At 42.8% G+C, this 26,836-nt stretch overlaps 1 protein-coding gene across 7 annotated transcripts in view; it reads right to left on the bottom strand.

Annotated features, from left to right (window-relative positions):
• Positions 1-26,836, bottom strand: part of INPP4B (inositol polyphosphate-4-phosphatase type II B) — a 672,916-nt gene that overhangs the window by 323,942 nt on the left and 322,138 nt on the right. For all 7 annotated transcript variants that reach the window (XM_060179039.1, XM_060179034.1, XM_060179038.1 and 4 more), the window contains exons 15-16: positions 25,881-26,087; positions 1,174-1,327 (exon numbers count right to left, since the gene is read on the bottom strand). In XM_060179039.1, the coding sequence (XP_060035022.1) occupies positions 1,174-1,327; positions 25,881-26,087 (361 nt within the window). The remainder of the gene's footprint in view (positions 1-1,173; positions 1,328-25,880; positions 26,088-26,836) is intronic.

Raw genomic sequence — 26,836 nt, 5'->3', positions numbered from 1 at the left:
TTTCTCCCTGCCCCGTATGCTATAGACGTCCAGAGTCCCAGCAGCAGCCACGGAGGAAGAATGATGGAGAAGCACATGGTGTGGTGATTTGCCCGTTCGTGAATAAAGATTAAACTGCAGCTTCTCAGCCCAGCCGTGTGTCCCCGAGTCTGTCTCTGTCTACCGCCGCGACGCTAGCCTGGCCTACTGGAGCCTCCGAAACTTTAACAACACCCACCTGCAGGGGGAATGCTTTACGAGTGATGAAGCAGGGCTGCAGGTGTCTCTCTGTCTCTCTCCCTCTCTACTACCCCCTCCCTCTTGATTTATGCCTGTCTCTAGCCAATAAAGATAATAATAAATTAAAAAAACAGAATAATACCTCATGACTTCTTAGACAACTCAACAAAATTACCAATATATTTAGCTATAGACACATAATACCCACATGTGAAAATCTAATGATCTCCTTTGAATAATGTGCAAACATCTGTACCTAGAATGAAACCTTCTTAGATGGTTTTAGAATGATTCACAAAAGCATTCTACAGAATATGGTAATTGTTTTTACCATGTTATGTTCTTTTTCAAAATCATTAGGAAATACTTTGCCCTGATTGTCCTCACTGTTCCTAGAGGTTTTCATAAAAAGGTGGAAGAATATGTCATGTGTAAATATTAAATTATAGGGGCTGGGTAGTGGCACGCCTGTTTGAGCTCACATATAACAATGCACAAGGACCCAGGTTCGAGTCCCCAGCCCCCGCCTGTTAGTAGAAAGCTTCACTTGTGGTACTGTAGTTCTGCAGGTGTCTCTCTGTCTCTCTCCCTCTCTATATCCCTCTTTCCCCTAGATTTCTGACTGTCTCTATCCAATAAATCAATGAAGATAATAGAAAATAAAGCAAAATATTAAACTATATCAGACCATTTTTAAAACAAATTCTTCTTCTATAAAGAAGGTTTTTGTGTAGAAAGAGAAAAAGGAAAGCTTTGCAGTCATCTCTAGGAACATTACTGGGATTCATATGGATAAACAGTTTTTCATCATCCAAACCAGAATCTTGGAAAAGCCAGCTCTCAGCACTTTGATCAAGGTTGCCACTGACTCCTCTTTCTCTGTCTCCCTCTATCTATCCAAACTCTTATCATTTTGTTTACTCAGTCTATGACTGGCAAAAGACAAAGTCTCACCCTTTGCATGAGCTGTGCTGGTGTCTGGGAGAGAAGAACCCTTTTCTTCATCTCTGCTGCTGCCTCCTTCATTGGTGCCATCTTGTTCAATCAACTTGTCCACCATGGCGATAATACAGTTCAGGCTCTTCCCCACGTTGGCCCACACTCTATCCTGGAAAGAGCAGGAGAATCACTACATGTTTCCTATGCCAAGACAATAGAAAGCCCAATCTGAATGAGCCATTTGAAAGAAGTAAAAACATTCACTCTTTTTCAGTTAGGATATCAAAGATGTGAGCACACTAGGTCTCCTGATGTTGCTAGAAGGTCAAAACAAATAACAATCTATAGATAAGAGAAAAAAGGACCTAACTGACCCAGAATTGGTTGCAGGTGACTTTTGGGATCTGAGCACAGGTACAACGCTCTGCTTGTGAGACGGAAGCCCAATTACAGCACTGGATCCTTCATCTCCACTGCTTTTTAAAAATTTTTTTTTTATTTATAAAAAGGAAAAATTGACAACCATAGGATAAGAGGGGTACAACTCCACACAATTCCCACTACCAGAACTCCGTATCCCATCCCCTCCCCTGATAGCTTTCCTATTTTTTATCCCTCTGGGAGTATGGACCCAAGATCATTGTGGGATGCAGAAGGTGGGAGGTCTGGCTTCTATAATTGCTTCTCCATTGAACATGTGTGTTGACAAGTCAATCCATACTCCCAGCCTGTCTCTCTCTTTCCCTAGTGGGGCAGGGCTCTGGAGAAGCAGGGCTCCAAGACACATTGGTGGGTTTGTCTGTCCAGGGACATCTGGTTGGCATCAAGCTAGCATCTGGAATCTGGTGGCTGAGAAGAGAGTTAACATATAAAGCCAAACAGGTTGTTGACTAATCATGAACCTGAAGGCTGGAATAGTGTAGATGAGGAGTTGTTGGGGGTCTCTGTTTTGTATACAGCTAATTAAGCCTATTTTAGTTATATTCCAAAGGGCCCATGACTACACTAGTTTTTTTTTTTTTCCCCTGAGCCTGAAATCTGATATGCAAGTAGACCCAAGTTATTGTCTGGGGAGATGATGTCATGGCTGGAAAAAGGATCAGAAAGCTGGATCAGGGAAGAGAGTAGCTCCTAAATATGGGAAAGGTGTATAAATCTTATTGACTGTAAACCCCATCAATTTGATGTGATCTGGGACCCATATTTAGCTTAGGAGCCTATGTAACCTCTGCATCCCTATAGATCTGAGCCCACATTCTGTGGTCATTCTGTGGAACATTCCAAGCTGCCCCAATTTCAGGACCCATCTTCCTCAGTTGTAGCATAGAGTATGTTGTCCAGCCTCCCTTCGGAGGATGGAATATTCTCTACTACTGTTAATCCAAGTTGAGGGCCATCTCCTCCACTTTATTCTCTACCCAAACATCCCCACAGATAAGTGAGCATGCCCACATTACTATGAATATGCACGACTTCTTCATATGTATGACCTTCATATAAATGCAAACACCCATCACAGATCTGAAGTCGGTCTGCATATCTGTTTGTTTGAGCTGGCCACAGAGACAGACCACTATTCCTGCCTTGAGCAACCCAAAAAAACTCCTCTCTGCTTACGACTCCAGCTGGAGTCTGCGTCACCAAGGGCAGTCACAGGAGTCCAGGATCTCTGGGCTTGTGCTCACCTGCAGGAGTCCCACAAATACATGACCAGTCACTTCAGTCAGCTGTTTCCTCAGAGGCAGCCCTGTCATGTAGTGGCCGCTTTGTCACCAATGTTTTCTAAGTAGCACCCACCTTAGTCTGGCAATGCATCACACTGAATGTTTGACTCACCAACACTGCAATCGGCTTGGTTTGATACAAAGGTCACCCTGCTTTCCCTACTTGCTCCTCTTCCCAGATGTCAAACAGGATGGCCTAGCTCTCCCCACAGGATGGTTGGCTTCCTGGGTCGGCCTGACTTGGCTAAGCATCACTTACAGGTGCATCCCCAAGCTGAGTTTAGTGCACTTGATGCGCTGGACTCCGTAAGGTGGTCTGCCGACTCCCATGGGGTGGGTGCTGTCCGACCGAGGGCCTGAATCAATCTGAGGCTTTCAGACCCAGGCTAGATTCTGCACCAACTAGCTCCCCTGTCTCCCGAGCCAAAAGACTAGGACTGAATTCGACTGTCATCTGTCCTAAGTCTCAGCTCACATATAGCAGAGGAAGGGGACTTCTCAGTCTCCAAAACGATGCAAGACAATTCCTCATAATGGCTTGGTTCTGTTTCTCTGGAGTGTGTTGGCCTGTCTGGGTGGTTTCTCTGGAGAAAAACAATCCCATAAAAGCCAAGGGAATGATTTATGGTGCCTTCTCAGTATCTTTCCATTAACAGCATCTCTCTGTAGGTTCTTTCTCTGTACTGGAACCACTCAGACACCTTTGTGCAAGGGTGATGCTTGGCTTGGGAACCTCCTCTATTGCAGAACTTTCTCTATTGCACCCAACTTAATGATGCTAGTTTAGAAGCATCTACACGAATATTCAGTAGCCCTAGTCTCCAAAGGAAGAACTGTAGTGGAATCTAGATTCGATGGCTGTAAAGATGAAGTGAGCTGAGTCAATCAGCGACTTTAAAGCCAACTTAGAGATGCCCAGACTATGGCTGTGTCTGTGTGTGTGTGTGTGTGTGTGTGTGTGTGTGTGTGTGTGTGTGTGTGTGTGCGCTAGGGTAGAGGGAAAAGCAGCAGACTCAATGCTAAGAAAAGACAAGTCTGACACCTACCTATGTAACATGTGACCGAGAAGGACCTAGGGTACCACTTCCTGCCTGGAGAGTCACCTTTCTGTCGCCTTCTCTTGCTGGCACACCTCTCCTAGCTGCAAATGGAGCCCAGTGACCTCATTTCTATGAAAGTGGTGGGTAGACTCCTTCCCATTTTGGAAAAGTCCCCTCCAACCCACCCTGCCTTTCCTAGATCAATCAAGCAAGTGTGCTTCCCCTCACCCTATAATCTTGCATGTGCAGTAGCTGTTATTAATCACACATGATCACCACCATTTCCCCCCCTACAGGCAGATTTATCATGGCAAAGCATTACAGGCACTTCCCCTCCAAGGGAAGTCAGAGGCACACTCACAGCCATCAATCACACCACCAGCGGTGAGGCTCTGGCGATACAGACTAGCTAGAGATGCCCAGCCCTCCAGGAGGGGGAAGGCTGGGGAAAGGTCCCCTGAGGTCCTTTGCCCATGATGTCACAATTCCCAGAACCCCATTGAGCTCCTGCCTTGGTCAAGCCTATTCAATAGAAAAAGCAAATATCTCTCCAGCTAGTATGAGAATAAACTCTGCTGTTGAGGGAAAGGAGAGAGGGGGGTTATCTTCCTATTCCAGAGGTGTGTGTATCTGAGATGCGTTTTCCTTTGTTAACATTGACAATACAGTGGTTGACACATAGACACAATGTATCATCTTCCTGTGGTTTGAGTCTGAAGAACACACTCATATCCATGGTAAGTTCCTTTCTACCATCATGCACCAGGACCTCAGTGCCCTCTCCACCCCTCTCTTCCTCTCCTTCCCCAGAGTTCTTTGCTTTGGTTCCATACACGTCAGGCCAAATTTCACTTTGTTTTCCCCTATTTTCTTTTTTTATCTTTATTTATTTACTGAATAGAGAGAGCCAGAAATCGAGAGGGAAGTGGGTTATAGAAAGGGAGAGAGACAGAGAGACACCTGTAACAGTGCTTCACCACTCGGAAAGCTTGGGGAGTGGGGGCTCGAACCCGGGTCCTTGCGCATTGTAACATGTGTGATCAACCAGGTGCACCATTACCCTGCTGCTCTGTCTTTGTGAAGTTCCACCTATAAATAAGATCTCATATTTATCCTCTCAGATACATTGCCAACTCTTTCTAAAAGGAATTATGTATCATGACTATAATTGTATAGTCCTTTATGACATCTTTTTCCCTTACTTCCTCTTTTTTTTATTTTCCTTTCTTTTTCTCTTCTTTTTTTTCTTTCTGGAGTTGTTGTCACCAGGGCTTGGCTGCTCCAGGCTGACTTTTCCAGGTAAAGGTGCACAATTCAGGTATAATCAGAGGTGCCATTGCTGGCGCACTCAGTAGCAGAAGCTCATTCTAAGCTTTGCCTCCTGGCGAGGAAATCCCACCCGGCTGACAGGAGAGTGCTCAGAACCTGGGCGATGGGACATGGCCCCCTTCCCTCCTAGCTTCTCTAAAGTAGGTCAGATGCACTGACTTGAATACTGTGTTCCGAGTGCTTTGATAGCATTTGACCCAAAGACATAGTGCTTCCTCTATGACTCCCTGTAAAACTGTGGTACCAGACAGTAGGGATTCTTCCTGAAATGGCCGGACCTCTGGGGGCAAGACGCCAAGGGGGAGGGGCAGTTAGCAGAGGAAACACAGGAAGGGTCCAGTAGAGGTGTGTGCCCACTCAGGAGCAACACCAGGCTTCAGGCCTGAGACTCAGAGAAGGTTTTGACGATGACACTACAGAAAGGACAGGCTGGTCACATGGATGTCTGAGTCTGGAATCAAGAATGACAAGTCATCAGGGATGGAGCAATCTCTTGGCTAAAGGAGCAGTCAGCTGGGATGAGGGCATGAATAGTCAGTGTGAGCAGAGGACAGTATAAGCACGAAGAGCCAAGATCTCCAGGAGGCCAAGTGGTGGAGCCCCTAATTCAGCTATGTTACAATGCACAAGGACCTGGGTTCAAGTCTACAGGGGGGGGGGGGAGTTTCACACGTGGTGAAGCATTGCTGCAGGTGTTTCACTTTCTACCTCAGTCTCTAGTTCCAATTCCCATCTTGAATTCATGTCTTGGTTCTGTCTGGCACACCAACATAAGCCAGAACAAAGCAGGGCTCTGGTCTACCTTGCTCTCTTTACTTTTTCTCTGTGTATCTTTCTCTCCTTCATAAGAATAATTTCGGGTGGCACACTTCCTGACAAATTACAGGACCTAGACATAGACCAGGGCCCAATGTGCATGTGTATCCACAGTTAGGGGAAACATATATACCTTAAAGTAAAATTGCAGGTGCCAGGTGGTGGCACACACACCTGGATGAGTGCACACCTTATCAAGCAGAAGTTGACCCAAGTTCAATCCTCGGTCACTACTTAGAGGGGGAAAGCTTCATGAGTGGTAAATTAGGGCTGCGGGTGTCTCTCTTTCTCACTCCCCATCTCACTCTCCCCTCTTGATTTCTCTTTCTCTATGCATTTAAGTAAATAAATCAAATATTAAAAAACAAAACAAACAGTTTTAAAAGTACAGTAGAAGTGTGCAATAGTCTGCAGTGACCATGCTGTCCACGGCTGTCTGCCCGAGTCCTGCCTGAAATACCATATTGTTTACGAAAAGTATCTTTAATAAAGCTGGATATAGTTTGGCTTGGAGAAATAAATAAAACAAGATTCATATGTCCATAATTGTTAGATATACTCACATATATGTGATTTATGTGTGCATATATCGTAAGTATGCTCATAGGTGTGTCTGTAATCACTAGTATTCATTAGTTACATTAAAACAAACAAATAAACAAAGGCTACGTTGGTTTGAAATAGCCAGCTTCCCCGGAGAAAAGTGAGGTGGCTCTGAACATCCTCCTGGGAGTGAGGCACCCAGTCAGGTAACAGCAGCATCTTGGGTCAGGTCTTGGATCTGGTTCATTCCTGGAGCAGGGCCTGACCTAGCCTGAAGAGCAACCCAGAGGTGGAAGATGCTCAACGTCCACAGACCAGCAAAGAGCAGCCAGGGGGCATCAGGCCTGGCAGAGCGAGCCAGATGGTGCTACTCACTCAGCATGCTGAGTACCTGTCATCTTGCAGTGTCAAGAGAAGCCCTACTGCTAGGATCAGCAGCTCATGAAACACCCACATGGCCATGCTCAGCTGGCCAGCTTCCCTGGAGCCCATGTCTGGATCAGCATGAACATGCAGACAAAACCAGAGCTAGGACGGTGGCCTGAAGCAGTCATTAACCCCCCCCCACACACACAAACGCACACACCAGCCTCCCCCTCTCTCCATCTACTGGCATCACTTTCTTCTTGTCATTCAGTTTGAGGATGAAGATTTTAATTATGAACCTAAAGGCATGAATATTGCAAATTTAGTTTTGGGGCCTCCATTTTGGATAAAGCTAGCAGGTCTATCTTAGGTACACTCCAAGGGGTCCATGACCCAAGTAGTTTTTGCCTAACATCTAATGTGCAGGTGACCTAAGCTATTGTCTGGGAGGATGGTGTCATAGTTGGAAAAAGGACCAGAAAGCTGGATCAGGGAAGAGAGTAGCTTCCAGATATGGGAAAAGTGTATAAATATTGTTATTTGTAAACCTCATCAACCTGATCTGGTGCCCATATCCAGCACAGGAGCCTATGTAACCTCTGCATCCTTGTAGGTCTGAGCTCACATTCCATGGTCATGGTTAGGAACATTCCAGGCTGTGCCAATTTCAGGCCCCATTTTCCTTGGGTGATAGGTAGAGTATGCTATCCAACCTCCCTTTGAAGAATGGAACATTCCCTACCATCGTTGATACACATTGAGTGCCAGGTCCAATAGGGGTCCACAGAGAGGTCCATTATGTTATTCCTGATGGAGATGACCAGTGACAGGGATCCGGTAGAGGTCTAGCCCTATCATTTCTGTGTGGGAATCCCAAGACTCCCTGACTAGGGCCCCAGGTGATGGGGTGGCCTGGTAGTGACTAAAGAGTCATCATTAAAGCATTCCAGTCCCTTGCCCTGATTCAGCTTTTGTAGTCCTTCCTTTGTGTGACAAGGCTAGCTTTAGCATGTCTCACTTCAGACTGCATCCAGAAATGTCAGGCATTGGATGTGAACCCACCAGCTTCATTATTCGGGTGAGACCTTTCCTAACTCACAGGACTCCTTAAATTAATTTCGGGTGGTACACTTCTCAAGAAACCTCAAAACCTAGATATAGACCAGGGTCCATGAGATGGGGAATATATCCAGAAGTTGTAGAAAAACAGAGACCTTAAAGCAAAAGTGCACGGTAGTTTACAGTGAGTCCATAAATGTGGCAAGCAATCGCAAAGACCTAAAATGACACTATAAAGCACCTCACGAAATAGTCTCTACTTAGACCTAGATATCTTCCTCACCTACCTTCTATTGCATGTCCCTGAATCACTCCAAATCTAGCCTTGTCAGGCAAGGTTGGTTTAATATACATAAATCAGTCAAAATGCTCCACCATATCAATAAAAGCAAGACCATAAACTATATGGTTATGTCAATAGATACATAGAATGCCACTGATAAACTCCAACATCCCTTTAAGATCCAAACACTACAAAAATGGGAATAGATGGAAATTCCTCAAGATAGTGGAGTCCAAATATAGCAAACCTATAGTCAATATCATACTCAGTGGTGAAAAACTGGAAACATTTCCCCACAGATCAGATACTAGACAGGGCTTCCCACTATCACCATTACTATTCAACACAGTGTTGGAAGTTTGGAAGTTCTTGCCATCACACTCAGGCAGGAGCAAGGAATTAAAGTGATACAGACTGGAAGAGAAGAAGTCAAACTCTCCCTATTTGCAGATGACATGATATTATACATAGAAAAAAACAAAAAAAAATCCATCAGAAAGCATTTGGAAATTATTAGGCATTATAGTAAGGTGTCAGGCTACAAAATTAACATAGAAAAGTCTGTGGCATTCCTCTATGCAAACACTAAATTAGAAGAAGTTGAAATCCAAAAATCAATCCCTTTTACTGTAGCAACAAAAACAATAAAATATCTAGGAATTAACCTAACAAGAGAAGTGAAAGACTGACACAGTGAAAATTATAAGTCACTATTCAAGGAAATGGAAAACACACATACACACACACACACATACACACACACACACACACACACACACACACACACACAGAAGTGGAAAGATATTCCATGTTCCTGGGTTGGAAGAGTTAACATCATTAAAATGAATATACTACTCAGAGTCATCTACAAATTTAATGCAATCCCCATCAAGATCCCACCCAATTATTTTAGGAGAATAGAAAAAAAGCTACAAATGTTTCTCTGGAACCAGATAAAACCTAGAATTGCCAAAAAAAAAAATCTTGAGAAGAAAGAACAGAACTGGAAGCATCACACTCCCAGATCTCAAATTGTATTATAGGGCCAATGTTATCAAAACTGCTTGGTACTGGGACATAAATATACACACTGACCAGTGGAATATAATTAAGAACCCAAAAGTAAGCCCCCACACCTATGGACATCTGACCTTTGACAAGGGTACCCAGACTCTTAAATGGGGAAAAGAAAGTCTCTGCAACAAATGCTGTTGGAAAAATTGGGTTGAAACATGCAGAAGAATAAAATTGAACCACTTTATTTCACCAAACAGAAAAGTAAATTCCAAGTGGATCAAGGTCTTGGATGTTAGACCAGAAGCTATCAACTACTTAGAGGAAATTATTGGCAGAACTCTTTTCTGCATAAATTTTAAAGATATATTCAATGATATGAATCCAATTACAAAGAAGACTGGAAAAAAATAAACTAAGGGGACTACATTAAATTAAAACGCTTCTGCACAGCAAAAGATACCACCACCCAAACAAAGAGAATTCCCACAGAATGAGAAATCTTTACATGCCATACATCAGACAAGAGGCTAATAACCAAAATAGATAAAGAGCTCACCAAACTCAACAACAAAACAAATGACCCCAGCCAAAACTGGGGAGAGGATATGAAGAGAATATTCTCCATAGAAGAGATGCAAAAGGCCAACAAACATATGAAAAAAATGCTCCAAGTCCTTGCTGGTCAGAGAAATGCAAATAAAGACAACAATGAGATAACACTTCACTCCTGTGAGGATGTCATACATAAGAAATGGTAGCAGCAACAAATTCTGGAGAGGTTTTGGGGACAAAGGAACACTCTTGCGCTGCTGGTGGGAATGTAAATTGGTCCAATCTCTGTGGAGAGCAGTCTGGAGAACTCTCATAAGGCTAGAAATGGACCTACCTTATGATACTGCAATTCCTCTCCTGGGGGTATATCCTAATGAAGCAAACACCCATCCCAAAAGATCTGTATACACCTTATGTTCATAGCAGCACAATTTATAATAGCCAAAACCTAGAAGCAACCCAGATGTGTTGTTAAAAATTCGGTGGCTCCTGCTGGGCGGGTTGGCTTCACGGTGGGTAACAGAGACGCGGAGACAATGGCTGGGCAGGGAAGCTGTATTTCTTTATTCAGGAACAACGATTCATAAACTAAGACAAACTAATCACCAAACAGAACTCTGCTGTCTCTTTGCGGCGGCACAAGCACTCTCTCTTACTCTGGAACTCAGGAACCCAGGAACTCTGAAACTCTCTCGGGGTTCCTTCGGGGCGGGGCCAAGCAGGCCCGCGAAATTAACAGGACTGATGCAATTCTCTTGGCGGGGGAGAACTACCCAATGTAAAGCATACAACACAGATGTCCAACAACAGATGAGTGGCTGAGCAAGTTGTGGTCTAGATACACTATGGAATACTACTCAGCTATTAAAAATGGTGGCTTCTCCTTTTTCATCCCATCTTGGATAGAATTTGAAGGAACCATGTTAAGTGAGATAAGTAAGAAATAGAAGGATGAACATGGGGTGATCTCACTCATATACAGAAGTTGAAAAACAAGATAGAATGAAAAACAGTAACAAGAGCTTGGACTGGAGTTGGTATATTGCAGCTAAGTGAAAGACTCTGGGGTGGGGGCAGGGTTCAGGTCCCGGAACATGATGATAGAGGAGGACCTAGTAGGGGTTGTATTGCTACATGGAAAACTGGAAAATGTTATGCATGTACAAAGTATTTTACTGTCGACTATTAGCCATTAACCCCCCCATAAAGAAATTTAAAAAAAAGAATTGTAACTGAAAGGCCCCTGAATGGAATGACACATCAGTTTTCAAAGTATGTTCACACAGGTCTGCATATTGACCACCTGCAGGCATTCTCAGCCTCACAGTGGGAAGGGACTCATGGAAGAGGATGGTTCCCAATATACAAAAAACACAAGAAAATTACTGTTGCATAATAAAAATAAACATACCTCTGTTTCTGTTCAGTGGAGAAGCAATTACAAAAGCAAGATCTTCCCCCTTCTGCATCCCATAATGATCCCAAGACCATACTGCCAGATGGATAAAGAATAGGGAAGTTTCCAATGGATGGGATGGTGGTGGGAATTGTGTGGAATTGTATCCCTCTTGTCCTATGGTCTTGTCAACCATTATTAAATCAACCAGTTAATAAAAAAAATTAAAGTAGGGAAAAAACACTGATTTGAAATGGAGGGTCTGCTGATTCAGCAAATCCATTTTTCACTTATTCTTAAATGAATTTGAAAATGGCATTGAAGACTAGGGAGATAGCATAACGGTTCTGCAAAAGACTTTAATCCTGAAGCTCCCAGGTCTCCAACACCACTATCACCCCCCATCGGAGCAGTGCTCTAGGCTTCTCTTTGTTATCTCTCTCTTTCTGTATCTGTCTCACTAAAACAAAATAAGTAAGTCCACTGGACTGGTATGTATAAAACATGGTCTAATGTTCAATAAAACAGAGATGAAGGTGAAAGTACTAGTCGCACATAGGAAGTTTAGAAATCGACAGGATTTCATGAATATGCATGTACATAAAGATCTCATTTGGGGGTTCTTTTCTCTAATAAAACATTAGTGCATTCCAATGGACAGTCATGAACTTTACTTAATCACATTTTGTGGACTTTTATATTGGAGAAGTATTCAAAGCACACTTCTCCTGGGTAAATGAGACTGGCTCAGTCCAGGAATGTTTCCTATCCTTCATGGAACAGATGACTGACATATTCAGTTGCTACGCAGGGAACAGTTTGTCTAATTCTCCCTGTCCTCCTATCCTTTCTGATGGGGAGAGTGAGAGATGTCAGTGCACACACATCATCATAAGACTAGGAAAACCAAGTATGCTGTGGGGAAAGGAGGGACTCTTCAATAAGTGCTGTTGGGAACAAAGGATGACCACATGCAAAAGAATGGAACGACAGCACTCTCTTATAGTCTACACCAACACCAACTGAAAATGGATTAAATACTCAAAAAATAGCTGGAAGAAAACATGGGAACTAAACTCCTTGACATTGGCCTTAGTGATTATTTCTTTTTATCTGATATCAAAAGCACTAGGGACAAAAGCAAAAATTAACAAGTGGAACCACATCAAGTTAAAAATCTAGTGAATGGCAAAGAAAGCCATCAACAGAGGAAAGAGCAACCTCCTTCAAATGACAAAGCATTTGGAAACCATTCACAGCAGATAGGGTGCTAATATCTAAAATTCATAAAGGACTCATTACACTTCATCACACACACACTCACACGCACACACACACACACGATTAAGATTGGACATAGGCTGTCAATAGATTTTTTTTTGTCAAAGAAGACTTACAAATGGCCAATAGACCATTTGTAAGTGGTGCTCAGTGTCACCAATCATTAGGAAAATGCACCTGAAGACCATAATGAGATATCAGCTCACACCTGTCAGAATGGCCAGCATTAAGAAGACATGAAATGACAAATGTCATTCTCGTGCATACTAGTGTGCACTGTTGGTGAGAATATGGACTGACACACCCACTTTGGGAAACTGGAAAACTGCATGCCATTTGCACCAGCAATTCCACTTCTGAGTATTAACCCAGAGAAAATGATAACACTGACTCAAAAAGATAACTTTATTCCCATGCTCATTGCAGCATTATTTAAAATATTCACCACAGAGAAATGACCTATTTATCAGTGGATAAGGAAGATAAGGAGAGCGTGATGTCTTTATATTCATTGCTCGGTCATTAAAAGTAATATCCTGCCCTTTGTGACAAGTGGATGGCCCTTGAGGACATTACACAAAGGGAAATAAGTCAGACAGAGATAGATACTTGGAGTCTAAAATACAAACAAAAAATACAGCTTACAGTTAGAGAGAACATACCACTGGTTTTCCAGAACTGTGTGTGTGTGTCTGTGTGTGTGTGTGTGTGTGTGTGTGTGTGTGTGTTTGTGTGAAGGGGTTGTAGAGGTAGGGAGGCAGTGAGTGAAATGGGTTCAAACTCAATTTGATACAGATCAAAGGGCACAAAATCCCAGTTAAAAATAAGGGGCAGATGACCTTACCAGTGTGTCCTGGAACTTCATCTTTCCAGAAACAGGAAAACAGGCCGGGGGGGGGGGGAGGGGAGGTGTCTGAATCCATCTGCCAAAGCCCATGTCCAACATAGAAGCAGTTACAGAAGCCAGACCTTCCACCTTTTGCACCTCATAAAGAATTTTGACCCATACTCCCAGAGGGGGATAAATGTTATGGGAAGATGACCAGAGGGCTCTGAACTCCAATTCCATCAGGAACCGGAGAGAGAAGAGGGAAAAGGGACACTCACAAGTAGTAAGAGGTATAGGTGTGACTTTGAAAGGAAGAGAAGGCAGTACCATAGAAAGATATGAAAATATATATAAATATAGATATTTAGTCAGGGGGCTCTGTGGTGGCGCACCTGGTTGAGCGTACATGTGACAATGTGCAAGAACTCAGGTTCCAGCCCCTGGCCCCCACCTGCAGGGGGAAAGTTTTATGAGAGGAGAAGCAGTGTTGCAGGTGTCTCTTTGACTCTCTCTCTCTCTATCTCTATCTCCCCCTTCCTTCTCAATTTCTGGCTGTCTCTCTATAAAAATAAATAAATGAATCAACAAACAAACAAATAATCCTCAGCCCATATCTATGACCTTGGGAGAAATACTGCAGTTTCCAATGGAGGGAATGGGGAACTCTGGTGGTGGGAATGTTGTGGAATTAACCCCTGTGATGTCATGACTTTGTAAATCAATATTAAATCGCTAATAAAAATTTAAATTAAAGAAAGCAAATCATGAAGTACTGATAAGCATAGTAGTTAACCACACTGCATTAACTATTTGAAAGTTGTTACAAAGTTTGATCTGGTTGGGCCCATCCTACATTTTCCTGCTTTCTGTGTTTGGAGATATTTTTAGATCACAATCACGCCAACTAAAATATTGGGAAATATACACTTAAAACATCTAGCTGGATCCTTCTGACTAAGAGAGAGAATCACATTTCTCAAAATCATGAATTCCAGTGATGGAAAGGTACCTAGTAGCATCATGGTAAATGAGGTAAAAATTAAATGATATGTTTTTTAAAAAAAGTTGACAAGCGAAATTATTGGAAGTCACATTTCAGTCATCAATTTACTGTACAAAGGAATGATTTTGTATGGGGGTGTTCTAAGTTTAGGGATACAGGACTGAACACGGTATTGTTTCCCTTTTTGTAGCTTACAAAGTTCATGAATATGCAGAAGGAACAGATACTTACACAACTTAGGACTCATTGTTCATGACACCAGTGTCCATGTAATGCTAGAATAGTGTCTTATTATACAAAACACTTTTGGAGTTGAATACAGACAGATGTGTGTATACATCTGACATAAAATGAAATAGTTCAATTTTAGAGGACAGGTTACTCATTTAAGTAACTAAACAATAAGCTGTTGCTTCAGAAAGTTAAACCATGGGTGAGTATCTAGTAGTATGTCAGAATTAATTGCCTCTAGTATGAAAATGATAAAGACTGATTTCCTCCTTATTAAGTTCAGGTCAGTGGTTTCCCAAAGCATCGTTTAAGCTAGTCAAGGGGCTAAACAAAGCCTCCTCTGAATATCAATTTGGATAGATATCTCTGAGTCATGCATGATCTGGACTTTTTGTTCCCTCTAGAGCTGAGGTTTAAGCTAACGCAGAAGCTTGTGGGAGAAGCTGAGAACACAGACAATTGCAGATGACCTGTGGGGATACCTGGCCAAACACGGTTTCAGCTCAATACTTAGTAAGACCTTGCAGCTCTCTTTGCTTGATGCTACCAATAATGGCAATGCAAACACCTCTACCAACACATCTGTCAAAATTAACTCATATTTGTTATAGACATCATTAGAAAAAAGTGTAGTGCAGGACTCAGTGGTAGCACACCCAGTAGAGTGTACACATTATAGTGTGCAAGGACCAGGGTTCAAGCCCCTACCTGTGGGGGGACAGTGGAGTTGTGCTAAAAGTATCTTTCTTGCTCTTTATGCCACCCTTCCATGCTTTTCTTTATAAGAAAAGAAAAAAAAAATGGCCACTGAGAGCAGTAGAATCCTTGTTCATATATTGAATCCCAATGATAACCCTAGTGAAAAGAAAAATAATAATAAAAGAGAAAGAGGAAAAATGCATTGTACAAAATGAACTGAGACACTGGAAAATGACACATCAGAATACATGCTTCAAGGAAATCATGTTCCAGAAAATGATTTTTTGAAATACTGAATTGCAGAGAACTCACACATTTTCCCCCAAGTTTCATATGTGATTTGATATTACTGTTTCTAGGACATGTAAAATTATTAAAGATAGGTGGATTATCAGATGAATTTATTAAGGTTATGTGGGTTATAAATTGTACTTATGTCATATAGGCAATTTTACCATAACAAGGTAGAACAAATGTGTGGTCTGGGATGTGTCACAGTGGATAGTGCATTGGACTCTCAAGCATGAGATCCCAAGTTCAATCCCTGGCAGCACATGTACCAGAGTGATGTCTGGTTATTTTTATCTCTCCTCCTATCTTTCTCACTAATGAATAAATAAAATCTTTTAAAAGAAGGTAGAACAAATGTTTTCCTAGTGTAAGGATGGAAACTGAAATTATAAATCTGATTTACACTTACAACATGAAGAGAGGAATTAACTGGGTAATTTTGGTGCTAACATGTTGCCTGATAGGAAATGCATCTCCACTAAAAATGGGCTTGGGGTTTTGCTAAACAATAAATAATTTGTGCAGCTTTGCATTTTGTTGTCTAAGATCAGAGTATGAAGGATTAGAAGTTTATCTTTTTATTAATATTAAAAAGTGGAGGAGGGGTTTCTGGGCTAGCGTGGGGGTACCTCTTCTCGGGCACGTACTCTCTGGGTTGGAGAGATGGCGACCGGAGCCAGCCTGGGCTGTTACTCACACAGTGACTTGAGGGAGATGACTCAGGAACAGAGCTCGTGGTGGTGAGGCGATTCAATTCTTTATTAATCAGAGAGCCAAGGCTTTTAACAGTCAGACCCGGAAGTGACAAGTCAGAAATGGAAATGGGTTGACATGATTTGGAAAGGGGCAGAGAAAGGCAAAAGGGTGCTGGTAAAGGTAGGAACTTCCTAGCAACTGTTGTGAGGGTGTTAACTGATAGGATTAATAATACCCTGCAGGCAGGGAGGGTCTTGAGGGTAGAAAGAAGCTAGATCAAAGGAATGGAATGGGTGAGAATCTTTCAGGCAAAACAATGATTATGTAGATAATGAGAGAGTAGGCCATAGTATCAGGAATGCAGGGTGCTTTGTGAGGCAGGGAGTCTGATAAGACAAGGCAAATCTTGGGGAGTCGTGTCCCTCTTCGCTCCACCTCTCAGTAGAGAGAGAGAGAGACTAACAGGGTGGATGTCCACTCAAGTCAAGCCCTGCCAAGCTCAACCACATCTTCACAATTTCCTGACAAGGGGTCAGGTGGTGGTGCACCTGGTTGAGTGCACATGTTAAAATGTGCAAGGACCATGGTTCAGCCCCTGGCCTCAACCTGTAGGGTGAAAGCTTTGTGACTAGTGAAGCAGAGCTGCAGGTGTCTCTCCCTCTCTATCTTCCTCTTCCTTCTTGATTTCTGGCTGTCTCTATCCAATAAGTAAAAATAATTTAAAAAGTTAAAAAATGGGGACAGGCCTATTTAGCAACCCATCAATACAATAAAGCTCAAGTCCAATTCTGATATTTTAGAAAAGTGGTATAATTACTGGAAGTCACAGAAACTGGGTCAAGTTAATACTTTGATTGGGTGACATGCTTTCATATTTTGGACAAACTAATCTTGGAATCCCAGCTGCTGGAAGCATCTGTTGTAGAGATATAAAGAGGGGAAAAAAAGCAATATATCATCTTTACCAGCTCCAAGATGAAAAGGCTGTACTTGTCTATTGCTTTGCACAGACTGTCATAAAATCCCAATGCTCCTTCGGGTTTAATTGTTTACTAACTTTACCGAAAGTAACCTATAAATAACATAGTTATTTAATAAGTAATATTCATCAAGTAATAAACCTTCTTTTTTTGATGACTGATTACTTTTATTTCCATCTATTCCATACTGAGCAGGATATTATCCAGATTCGCCTGCCATCTATTCTGCCAACAAAGATGAAAAGAGAAAGAATAGTTTCACATCGACTTAGGGATTCTCTCTCCTGACCTCAAAAAGAAGGGATTTTTCATGTATCAGCAGAGGAGAATTCAAGAATAATTTATCAATATGCATTGACTTTCCAAGTACTTATTATAAGAAGCTAAATGTGGTTGTTCATGTTAGGTAATTTCTAAAATATCATCATTATCAGAAATTAAAACAAAAAAAAAGGTTTTTTTTTTTTTTTTTTAAGATGGAGGTCCTATCACTTTATCTACAAATCTAGACCAACCTAAGTGTGATACTACAGAAACTTAATTAAGCTAATTTAGCACGTAGAATTATTTCAGGAAATTGACTGGATTTGTACATCAGTGCTGGAACTTTTCGAATGCCTAATTAACTAAGAAAAGTGGTACACAAAGTTCTGTTTCTAATCCATTTAGTATCAGAGTCTCTAAAGGCATTTTCAATTAGCCACATTTTCTATGCATTTACTCAACTTTTTCAAAGTTAGATAAAACTTTAAGAATAATAGTAAATAGTTATGGTTTTTGTGCAAGCATTTTTTTTAAAAGAGGATTTCTATTTCCTGACCAAGGGGTCTTGTTAATTCAAAGTGGCTGGTAGGCCAGGGATGCGATTCACCTCCTTAGAGCCCTTGACTCACATGCCTGGGGCCCAGCAACACTAGATAACAAAGCTGAGCAGTGCTTTGGTCTCTCTCTAAAAACACATTTCAAAAAAAAATATCAATTAGACAGAGATGGCTAGAAATTAAGAAGAACGGGAGTTGGGCGGTAGCACAGTGGCTTAAGCACACGTGGTACAAAGAGCAAGGACTGGTGGAAGGATACCGGTTCGAGCCCCCAGCTCCCCACCTGCAGGAGAGTCACTTCACAAGTGGTGAAACAGGTCTGCAGGTGTCTATCTTTCTCTCACTCTGTCTTCCCCTCCTCTCTCCATTTCTCTCTGACCTACCCAACAATGACGACATCAATAATAACAAGAATAACTACAACAAGGGCACCAAAAGGGAATAAATAAGTAAATATTAAAAAAAGAAATTAAGAAGAAGGTAATAGAGGAGAGAAACAGAGACACACCTGCAGCACTACTTCATCACCTGTAAAGTTTCTTCCCTGCAGGTGGGGACTGGGGGTTTGAACCTGGGTCCTTTAACAATGTTAACATGTATGCTCAGCCAGGTGCACCAACACCCAGCCCTAAAAACACAAAATGTTTTAAAAAGTTGACAGACAAAATAAGACAGGAGAAGGTTGAATACCAATGGTCTCATTCATAGATGAGATCAAAGAAACAAAGAAAAAATGGGGTGAATCCTTAATGGATTCATAATGTTTTTTTTTCCCTTATTCTTCTTCTAAAAAACAGAAAATGTAACAGCCTTGTAGAAACAGAACAGACTGATGATTCAGAGGCTGAGATAAGGTATGTGTGTTGGGGCTGGAGTGAGTAAGGGTACAAACTTCTTCTCAGATGACAAAATGAATAGCAAGGTGACTAAGGTTAGTAATATTGCATATTTGAAAATTACTGAGAGCACATATTTAAAAATTCTAAGTGTAACAAAAATTGTGGTTATTACAGGAATAGAAATTAACTATAGCTATTATGATATGTCATTAATTAAAAATATAATTTTCAATGGCAACTAGGAGACAAAGAACTGAAAAAAATATTTAAAGCAAACAGTCAAGTCCAACAGCCCTATGCACCATCCAGCCTCACAAGTCAGGTATAGCTTTCTTTTATTTTTCTATTTTTTATTTGTGATTAATAGTGATTTCCAAGATTGTAAAATGACAGGGTCTAGTTCTACATCACACCTACCACCCCAATTCTCCCACTCCCAAATATGACCACCGTAGTTCTCACAGTCTTAGAAACAGTTTGCTTCTGTTTTTTTTTTTTTTCAAATTTATGTTTATCAGTTCTCTAGATTTCACATATGAATGAAACCCTCCATAGTTGTCTTTCATTTCTCTACTTATTTCACTAAGCATCATCACCTCCAATTCCATCCATGTTGTTCCAAAGGGCACAATATTATCTTTTTAAATTGCAGAGAAGTAGTCCATGAAGTATATATATCCCATAACTCTCTATCTAGCCATCTGATGATGGGCATTTAGGTTACTTCCACTCTTTGGCTATTGTGAATAATGCAACTATGAACACAGGGGTGCATATGTCCCTTCAATTTAGTGTCTGAGTGTCCTTTGCAATGCCTAAGAGTGGCATTGCTATATCATAAGGTAATTCCATTTTTATTTGGTTAAGGACTGAGTTGCTCCTTTCTCTCAACCATTCCAACAAGTGGGCACACTTCTGCTTAGCCCTTGTCCTACTTGCCCTTGTGCCAGTAGAGATTCCCTTTGTAGGGAGGTTGTGGGGATGTGGTGGAGCCTGGAAGGGCTTGACCTGAGAGGTGAGTCTGTCCTGGCAAGCCTCTCTTTCTCTACAGAGGGGCTGAGCAAAAGGGGGGACACATGAACCCCAAAAGTTTGGTAGCCATATAAGTCTTCCCTGCCTCACAAAAAATCCTGCATCTTCCTGTCTCCGGAACTGGCATTCCTTAATAACATTAAGCCTGCTCCAGCTTGCATTCCTTTTATTATCTACATATCAATTTTATGCTTTGTCTTACAAATGACTAAAGGTCTCCTTCCCAATTCCCCACAGGGTATTGCTAATCCTACCAGTTGAACCCCTAGCAACAGTTGCTGGGGAGGTCCATACCATTCCCAGCCCCTTTTGCCTTTCTCTGCCCCTTTGCTAACCATGTATGGTATTTTCAATACACTGCCATTTCTGTCTTGTCTCTTCTTGTTGGTATGCTTCTAAATTCTGCTTATAAGACCTTCTGTTTTGATCATCACATTAGGTTCACTTGTATTACTTATGATGTGGTCTATTTACATAATCACTGTTTTACCTGGGTCCCACCCTGCCTGCAGGGTATTGGTTTAATCCCCACTGGTTAGATGGAAGCTTTCTATGTTCTGTTTGCACTCTTTTTTTGCTCCGCCCCCTCTCCTAGTCATTTACTTTCCCTTGCCACATCTGGTGAAGAGATACATAACAGGCGATTTATCTGATTAATAAACAAGATACTGCTTCCCAGCTCAGCCATCATCTCTCTACCACCCGTGAAGCTAGCCCAGCCAGCATCTTCCATGTCCCGAGCTGGAGGAGGGCAGGTGTGCAGACCAAGAGGCTGACACTGGCCATTGTGGTTTGCGCCATGTGGCTTAGCAAGGTGTGCTACCGCCCGACTCTGGGGTGTTTGAATGAATAAAGAATTGTATTGCCCTGCTGCCATGAACTTAGTACCTGGGTCATCTCTCTCGCAACACTAGCCCAACATCTCTTCCTCCTGTCTATGGATCTTGCTCTCTCAGTCATTGCTGCTCTGGCTCTCAGATGACTTTTGCATGATGCACTCACTAAATTGTCAGCACCTTTAAAACGAAACAAATTTTCTCTCTCTCTCTTTCTTTCTCCAGTGCCTTTCTCTATGTATCAGTGAAAGTGGTGCTAACTAAAGGTGACCTCATCCACTCTCTGCCTCCCCCCCCCCAATCTGGGGCCTGGTGCATACATGATTTCACTATGTCTGCACCAAACTTTCCATTTGGATAGAAGGGAAGAGGTGGGGCTGGGTTGGGAGTGGAGAACCACAGCACCAGTCACACTTCCCTAGGTGCCAACACCCCTGTGTGGTTTCAAGATTTGCACCTGGGCTATGCTTATGATGAGGCATACACACTATCCAATGAGTCTTCTCTCTGACCCACATTCTCTTTCTTTCTTATTTATTTTTTATTATCTTTATTTATTGGATAGAGACAGCCAGAAATTAAGAGGGAAGGATGGAGGTAGAGAGGGAGAGATATACCTGCAGCACAACTTCACCAGTTGCAGAGCATTCCCCCTGCAGATGGGGATGGGGAATTAAGCCCATGTTCATTTTGAATCTCAGGGCTGGCTTTCCCCAAATCACAAGGACCACTCCCATGCCCTGTCCCCTCTTCCAGCCATAGGACACTCTGCAGTTGTCACTGTCTCTGGGATTTCAAGCTGGCTGTGGTCTGGAAAACCCTGGGTTTCCCCAGCCTACAGCACTGGGTCTAGGCAGAATATAAGAGTGTGTGCACCTGTATTTACATACTGTACTTTAAAGGCGCTAAACTCACTCAGAGGAACAGGTTCACTGGAATGCTCAGTTTGCCATTCATCCCCCACTGTCTTAGCCCACCTTCATGTTAGCCATCAGGCTCAGGTAAAAACTACGGGTCATGGGCCCCTTGGAATATACCTAAAATAGACTTCCTAGTTTCTTCCCACACAAAGACACTTAGTTCCATCTGCTCTATTCTTACTTTAGTTCCCTGATTATTAAATGATATTTTTCCTGCTTTGTATCTTAAAATTTTTCAACCCCCACCTTGCAGATGCTACCATGATGCCAACTTGACTTCCCTGGGCAGACGACCTCACCAATGTGTCCTGGAACCCTACCTCCCCAGAGCCCTGCCACACTAGGGAAAGACAGAAACAAGCTGAAGTTATGGATCAACCTGCCAATGCTCATGTCCAGCAGAGAAGCAATTGCAGAAGCCAGAACTCCCACTTTCTGCACCTCCCAGAGGGATAACAATAGGGAACCTTCCAATGGAGGGGATGGGGTTTTGCAAACTCATGGTGGGAACTGTGTGGAATGGTACCTCTCTTGTCCTACAATCTTGTTAATTATTACTAAATCACTAATAAAAAAAAGAGTAAACAAACCAAGAATAAAATTCTGAGTTGAAGTCAGGTTTGCAAGGCCTGGGTTCAACCACCTGTCTCTCCCTATTTTTATTTGTTCACCAGTTTTACTTATCCCCAGACTCCTAGGTCGAGGGCCTAAAGAACTGCCTTCCCTGGGGTCAGGCGGTGGCGCAGTGGGTTAAGTGCATGTGGTGCAAAGTGCAAGGACCAGCGTAAGGATCCCGGTTTGAGCCCCCGGCTCCCCACCTGCAGGGGAGTCACTTCACAGGTGGTGAAGCAGGTCTGCAGGTGTCTGTCTTTCTCTCCCCCTCTCTGTCTTCCCCTCCTCTCTCCATTTCTCTCTGTCCTATCCAACAATGAACAATGTCAACAATGGCAATAATAGTAACCACAATGAGGCTACAACAACAAGGGCAACAAAAGGGGGAAAAATGGCCTCCAGGAGCAGTGGATTCATGGTGCAGGCACCGAGCCCAGCAATAACCCTGGAGGGAAAAAAATAAAATAAATAAAAAAATAAAAAATAAAAAAATAAAGGAACTGCCTTCCCATTTGAAGCACCAACAACATAGAAACTCTCAAAAAACTTCTACAGAAATGGGTGAAGGCTGGAAGAGGAGAGGAGGGCCAACTATTTCCAGGAGAAGGGTCAGGTGTGTGTGTATGGAGGTGGTGCTGGTGGTGGTGGGGGCTGTTGCAGAATTCAGTGAAATCCAAAGGTAAAAAGATTTGATTCTAAAATTCTCACTTGATTTAATATCAAAGGGTAATTATTTGCTAAACGGCTATCACTGTGTGTTTGATTAGACGTAATGCAAGTTCTTTTTCTGTCTCTATCAGGGCTCTTTCAAGTTCACAAGGCACCGTTTATGAGAGACACACTTTCCCCATTTATCTCAAGGGATAATAATGATCCCCGTAAGAGGATCATATGACTCACATATCTTAGGAAGCATCTTGAGATGATGCTCCACTGACACAGGGCACGAGCCTGGGTCTCTCCAGGTAAGGAAGCCCTGCCCTCAGCAAAGCAGTCATCTCAGGGCTCCCTTAAGTGCTAGGCCAACAGGTACTGGGATTTTCACTGCACAGTTTAGAAAACTGAACTGCAGAGAGGTTAAGATGTACCCATGCCTTGGAGCTGTGAGTAAATTGAAGAAGACGATGAAGGTAAAAGGGAGAAATATTAGATTGGCTTTTTGGAAAATGCTTCCATGGGAGAAATGCAGTCTTAATCAGCAACAGCAAATACTTATTCAGCATTTACCTCCTGGAGCCCTGCTCTATCTTTTCTGTGACAGACAGTTTATCAAAAGGGAAGGATGCACCACTTCACAGACCTTCTGACAGCAAATTGCTTGAGAGATCTGGGCCTTTCAAATCCTTGACTTCTGGAACACTTTCAAATCAGTGTTGCCGGAAGAGTCATCATAAACCATTTAATATCCAGTACAGTTGCATATCACTGTGTGTGAACATACTGCACTGTGCAGAGTTCCTCTCTCTCCCTCTCTCTCTCTGTCTCTCTCCCTCTCTCTCTCTCTCCTTTCCTCCCTCCCTCCCTTCCTCCCTCCCTCCCTCACTCCCTCTTTTCTCTCCTTCTCTCTGTGATGTGTATGGAGTTTAGAGAGCTCTTGAGTAATTTTTCAATTTTTCTTTTTCTTTTTACCAGCCAAGGCCTCACATGTACACAATGTCACTGCTCCCAGTCCACTTTTTCATTCAGAGAGATGTTGGGATATTGTACAGATGTGGTTGAGTTAGGCAGGACCCACAAACCACCATATTTCCATGTGAGTATTATTATTTACATATCAATCTTCTGCCTTGTTTTAAAGTGACTCCTCGCCACCATAACCCCCCCACCCCCTGAGGGTATTGCCCATTCCCACAAAAGCTGAAACCCTAGCAGCCATTGCTACGGAAGCCTTCTACCTTCCCAGAGTGCCTTGTTTTCTCCACCCCCTTTTATAGTCAATCCCGTCCCGACTTGCCACTTCCAGAATCCTCCCATAAAAGCCACTGGTATTTCCGCTTTTGCTCTTTTTTTTCTCTTCGGGACTGGCCTAGAGAAGGGCTGTTAGGCATAGTGGGAGGTGGCCATTTTGCTAGCTCCACATGGCCCGAACCTCTGTGCTCACACCCAATTCTGGGGTGTCCGTGTGAACAAAGATTTGCATCCTGCTCTGCCACAAATTCCTGGTCTCTTCTCTCTCCCCTGCGACACAACCCAACACAGAGAGAGAGGGCTACCATAGCACAAAAGCTGTTTCCACTGCCATAATCCTTCCATGCAGTGCCATGATGTGAACCCAAGGCTCACAGGGCAATGGGACACCTGCCGCCCCTCCTGAATAACTAAAATGTGCCAGTTTGCTATTCACTGCCCCCTTCTTCCAGAACCCCTCCAGAACCCTGGGGCTTCTGTCCTGAGGGCAGAGATCATCTCTTATATTGTATCAACTTCCTTTGATTATTTGACTTCGCTAGTTATTTTTTAGGTGTTTTTTTGGAGACCATCCTTTTGACAACTTTAGCACACCTAGAACAACCTTCTTCTTCTTCTTCTTCTTTTAAAAAATCTTTATTGGATAGAGACAGCCAGACATTGAATAGAGAGGGAGACAGAGAGACACCGGCAGCCCTGCTTCACCACTCGTGAAGCTTTACCCCTGCAGGTGGGGACGGGGGGGGGGATTGAACCTGGGTCCTTGCACATTGTAACAAGTGCGCTCAACCGGGTTCATCACCAGCTGGCTGCCCCTAGAACAACCTTCTTGAACTCAAAATAAAATCGTGAGCAAGGCTGCTTTTTTTTTTTTTTTAAAGAGATCCTTGTCCCATGGGCATGTAAATGCTAATCCTTTTAAATGCACGCTCAGCACTAAAAGACTAAATTGCAATGATAAAAACACCAGGAGCATCCATGCAGCATTTCTAGAAATCATGTTTGACTTGTTTTCTTTTAAAGAATCGTTTTTAATGGTTTACATAAACTTGGCATCGAATACAGAAAACATGAAGGAGTTTTGTGTTTAGAACATCTTTGCTTTGATAAGACTTTTCTTAGTTTTATATATGCATGTATATGATAGCAAAGAAATTGTTAGGTCCAATAGATGTGATCAAGGGGGAAAAAATCCCATTAAGTCTCCTTCTAAGATAGCCAGGGTCTGTATTATGATTGCTTTCCCACTGGCTGGGGGTAAAGCAGGGGTCTCTACCATTCTTGCTTTATTTCTTTTTTTTAATGTTTATTTCCCTTTTGTTGCCCTTGTTTTTTATTGTTGTTGTTATTGATGTTGTCACTGTTAGATAGAACAGAGAGAAATGGAGAGAGGAGGAGAAGACAGAGGGGGAGAGAAAGACAGACACCTGCAGACCTGCTTCACCACTTGTGAAGCAACTCCCCTGCAGGTGGGGAGCCGGGGGCTTGAATTGGGATCCTTATGCCAGTTCTTGTGCTTTGTGCCACGTGCGCTTAACCCGCTGCGCTGCCGCCCGACTCCCCTTGCATTATCTCTTAGGACTCATCCATGGGAGAGAAGCTGTGTGGAAGAGACTTACCCACTCTTCTTCATCGTAGTCTGAATGGTGAGGGATGGAGTCCTGCCTTCTCATGGCCACTGGGGGCTGCTCCTGGGCAGTGTTCTCCACAGTGGAGGCCTTAGGAGAGGGTGGCTTCTTTAGAACACTCCCAGGCCTGGCAGTGTACAGTGCTAAGAGGGCGCTCCTCACCAGCTGGTCCTTGAAGGCGTGTACAAAAAGCTCTGTCTGCAATAGAAAGAAAAAGACTCGGATTAAAGCATGGAGGTGGGCAGCCAGGCACTCAGCTCGGGAAAGGTCAATTGCAGCTTTTTTGGCACTTACATGGGGAGGAGGGTGGAAAACGTACAGGCACAGAGAGAGAAAATGATTCATAGCAATCAATGAAAAGGAGCTGGGTCTTGGGACACTGCCAAGACCTTGAGTCCTCCTGTTCTAAAAGTGAACACAGAGGTGGCTGGTGCTCCAGAGACGCCATCTGTCTGCTCAGCCTCCTCTTAGCTCTCAATCCTGTGTCTTGGGAGATGAATTTCGCTGGGGATAATCATTTGAACAGAATCTGCCTGCTCTGTCTTCCAAACCATCCCAATCACTCCTTAAAAGGAAATAGCCTGATGAACTTAAAGGTGAGGAAAGGAAGACATCTATTTAATGTCTTTTTTTTTTTACCAAAAAAAAATTTATTTTGGATAGGGACAGAAGAAGAATTGAGAAGGAGATGAGAAGAGAGGACAGAGAGAGACAGAGAGACAGAGAGACAGAGAGAGAGAGAGAGTCCTGCAATACTGCTTCACCACTCAAGAAGCTTCCCTCCCGCAGGTGGGGATCAAGCTCTTGCATCCAGGTCCTTAAACACTGCAATGTCTGTGCTCAACCAGGTGCACCGCCACCCTGCCTCAGAAGACATCTTTTCAAAACAGAGACAGGTGACCATTTATCTCCTTCTGTGTTGTGCCTCATGGGAAGATCCTTCCATC

The sequence above is a fragment of the Erinaceus europaeus genome, chromosome 19 (assembly GCF_950295315.1).
Source record: "Erinaceus europaeus chromosome 19, mEriEur2.1, whole genome shotgun sequence".
NCBI classification, from domain to species: Eukaryota; Metazoa; Chordata; class Mammalia; order Eulipotyphla; family Erinaceidae; genus Erinaceus; species Erinaceus europaeus.
This window is presented reverse-complemented; position numbering and strand designations above follow the sequence as displayed.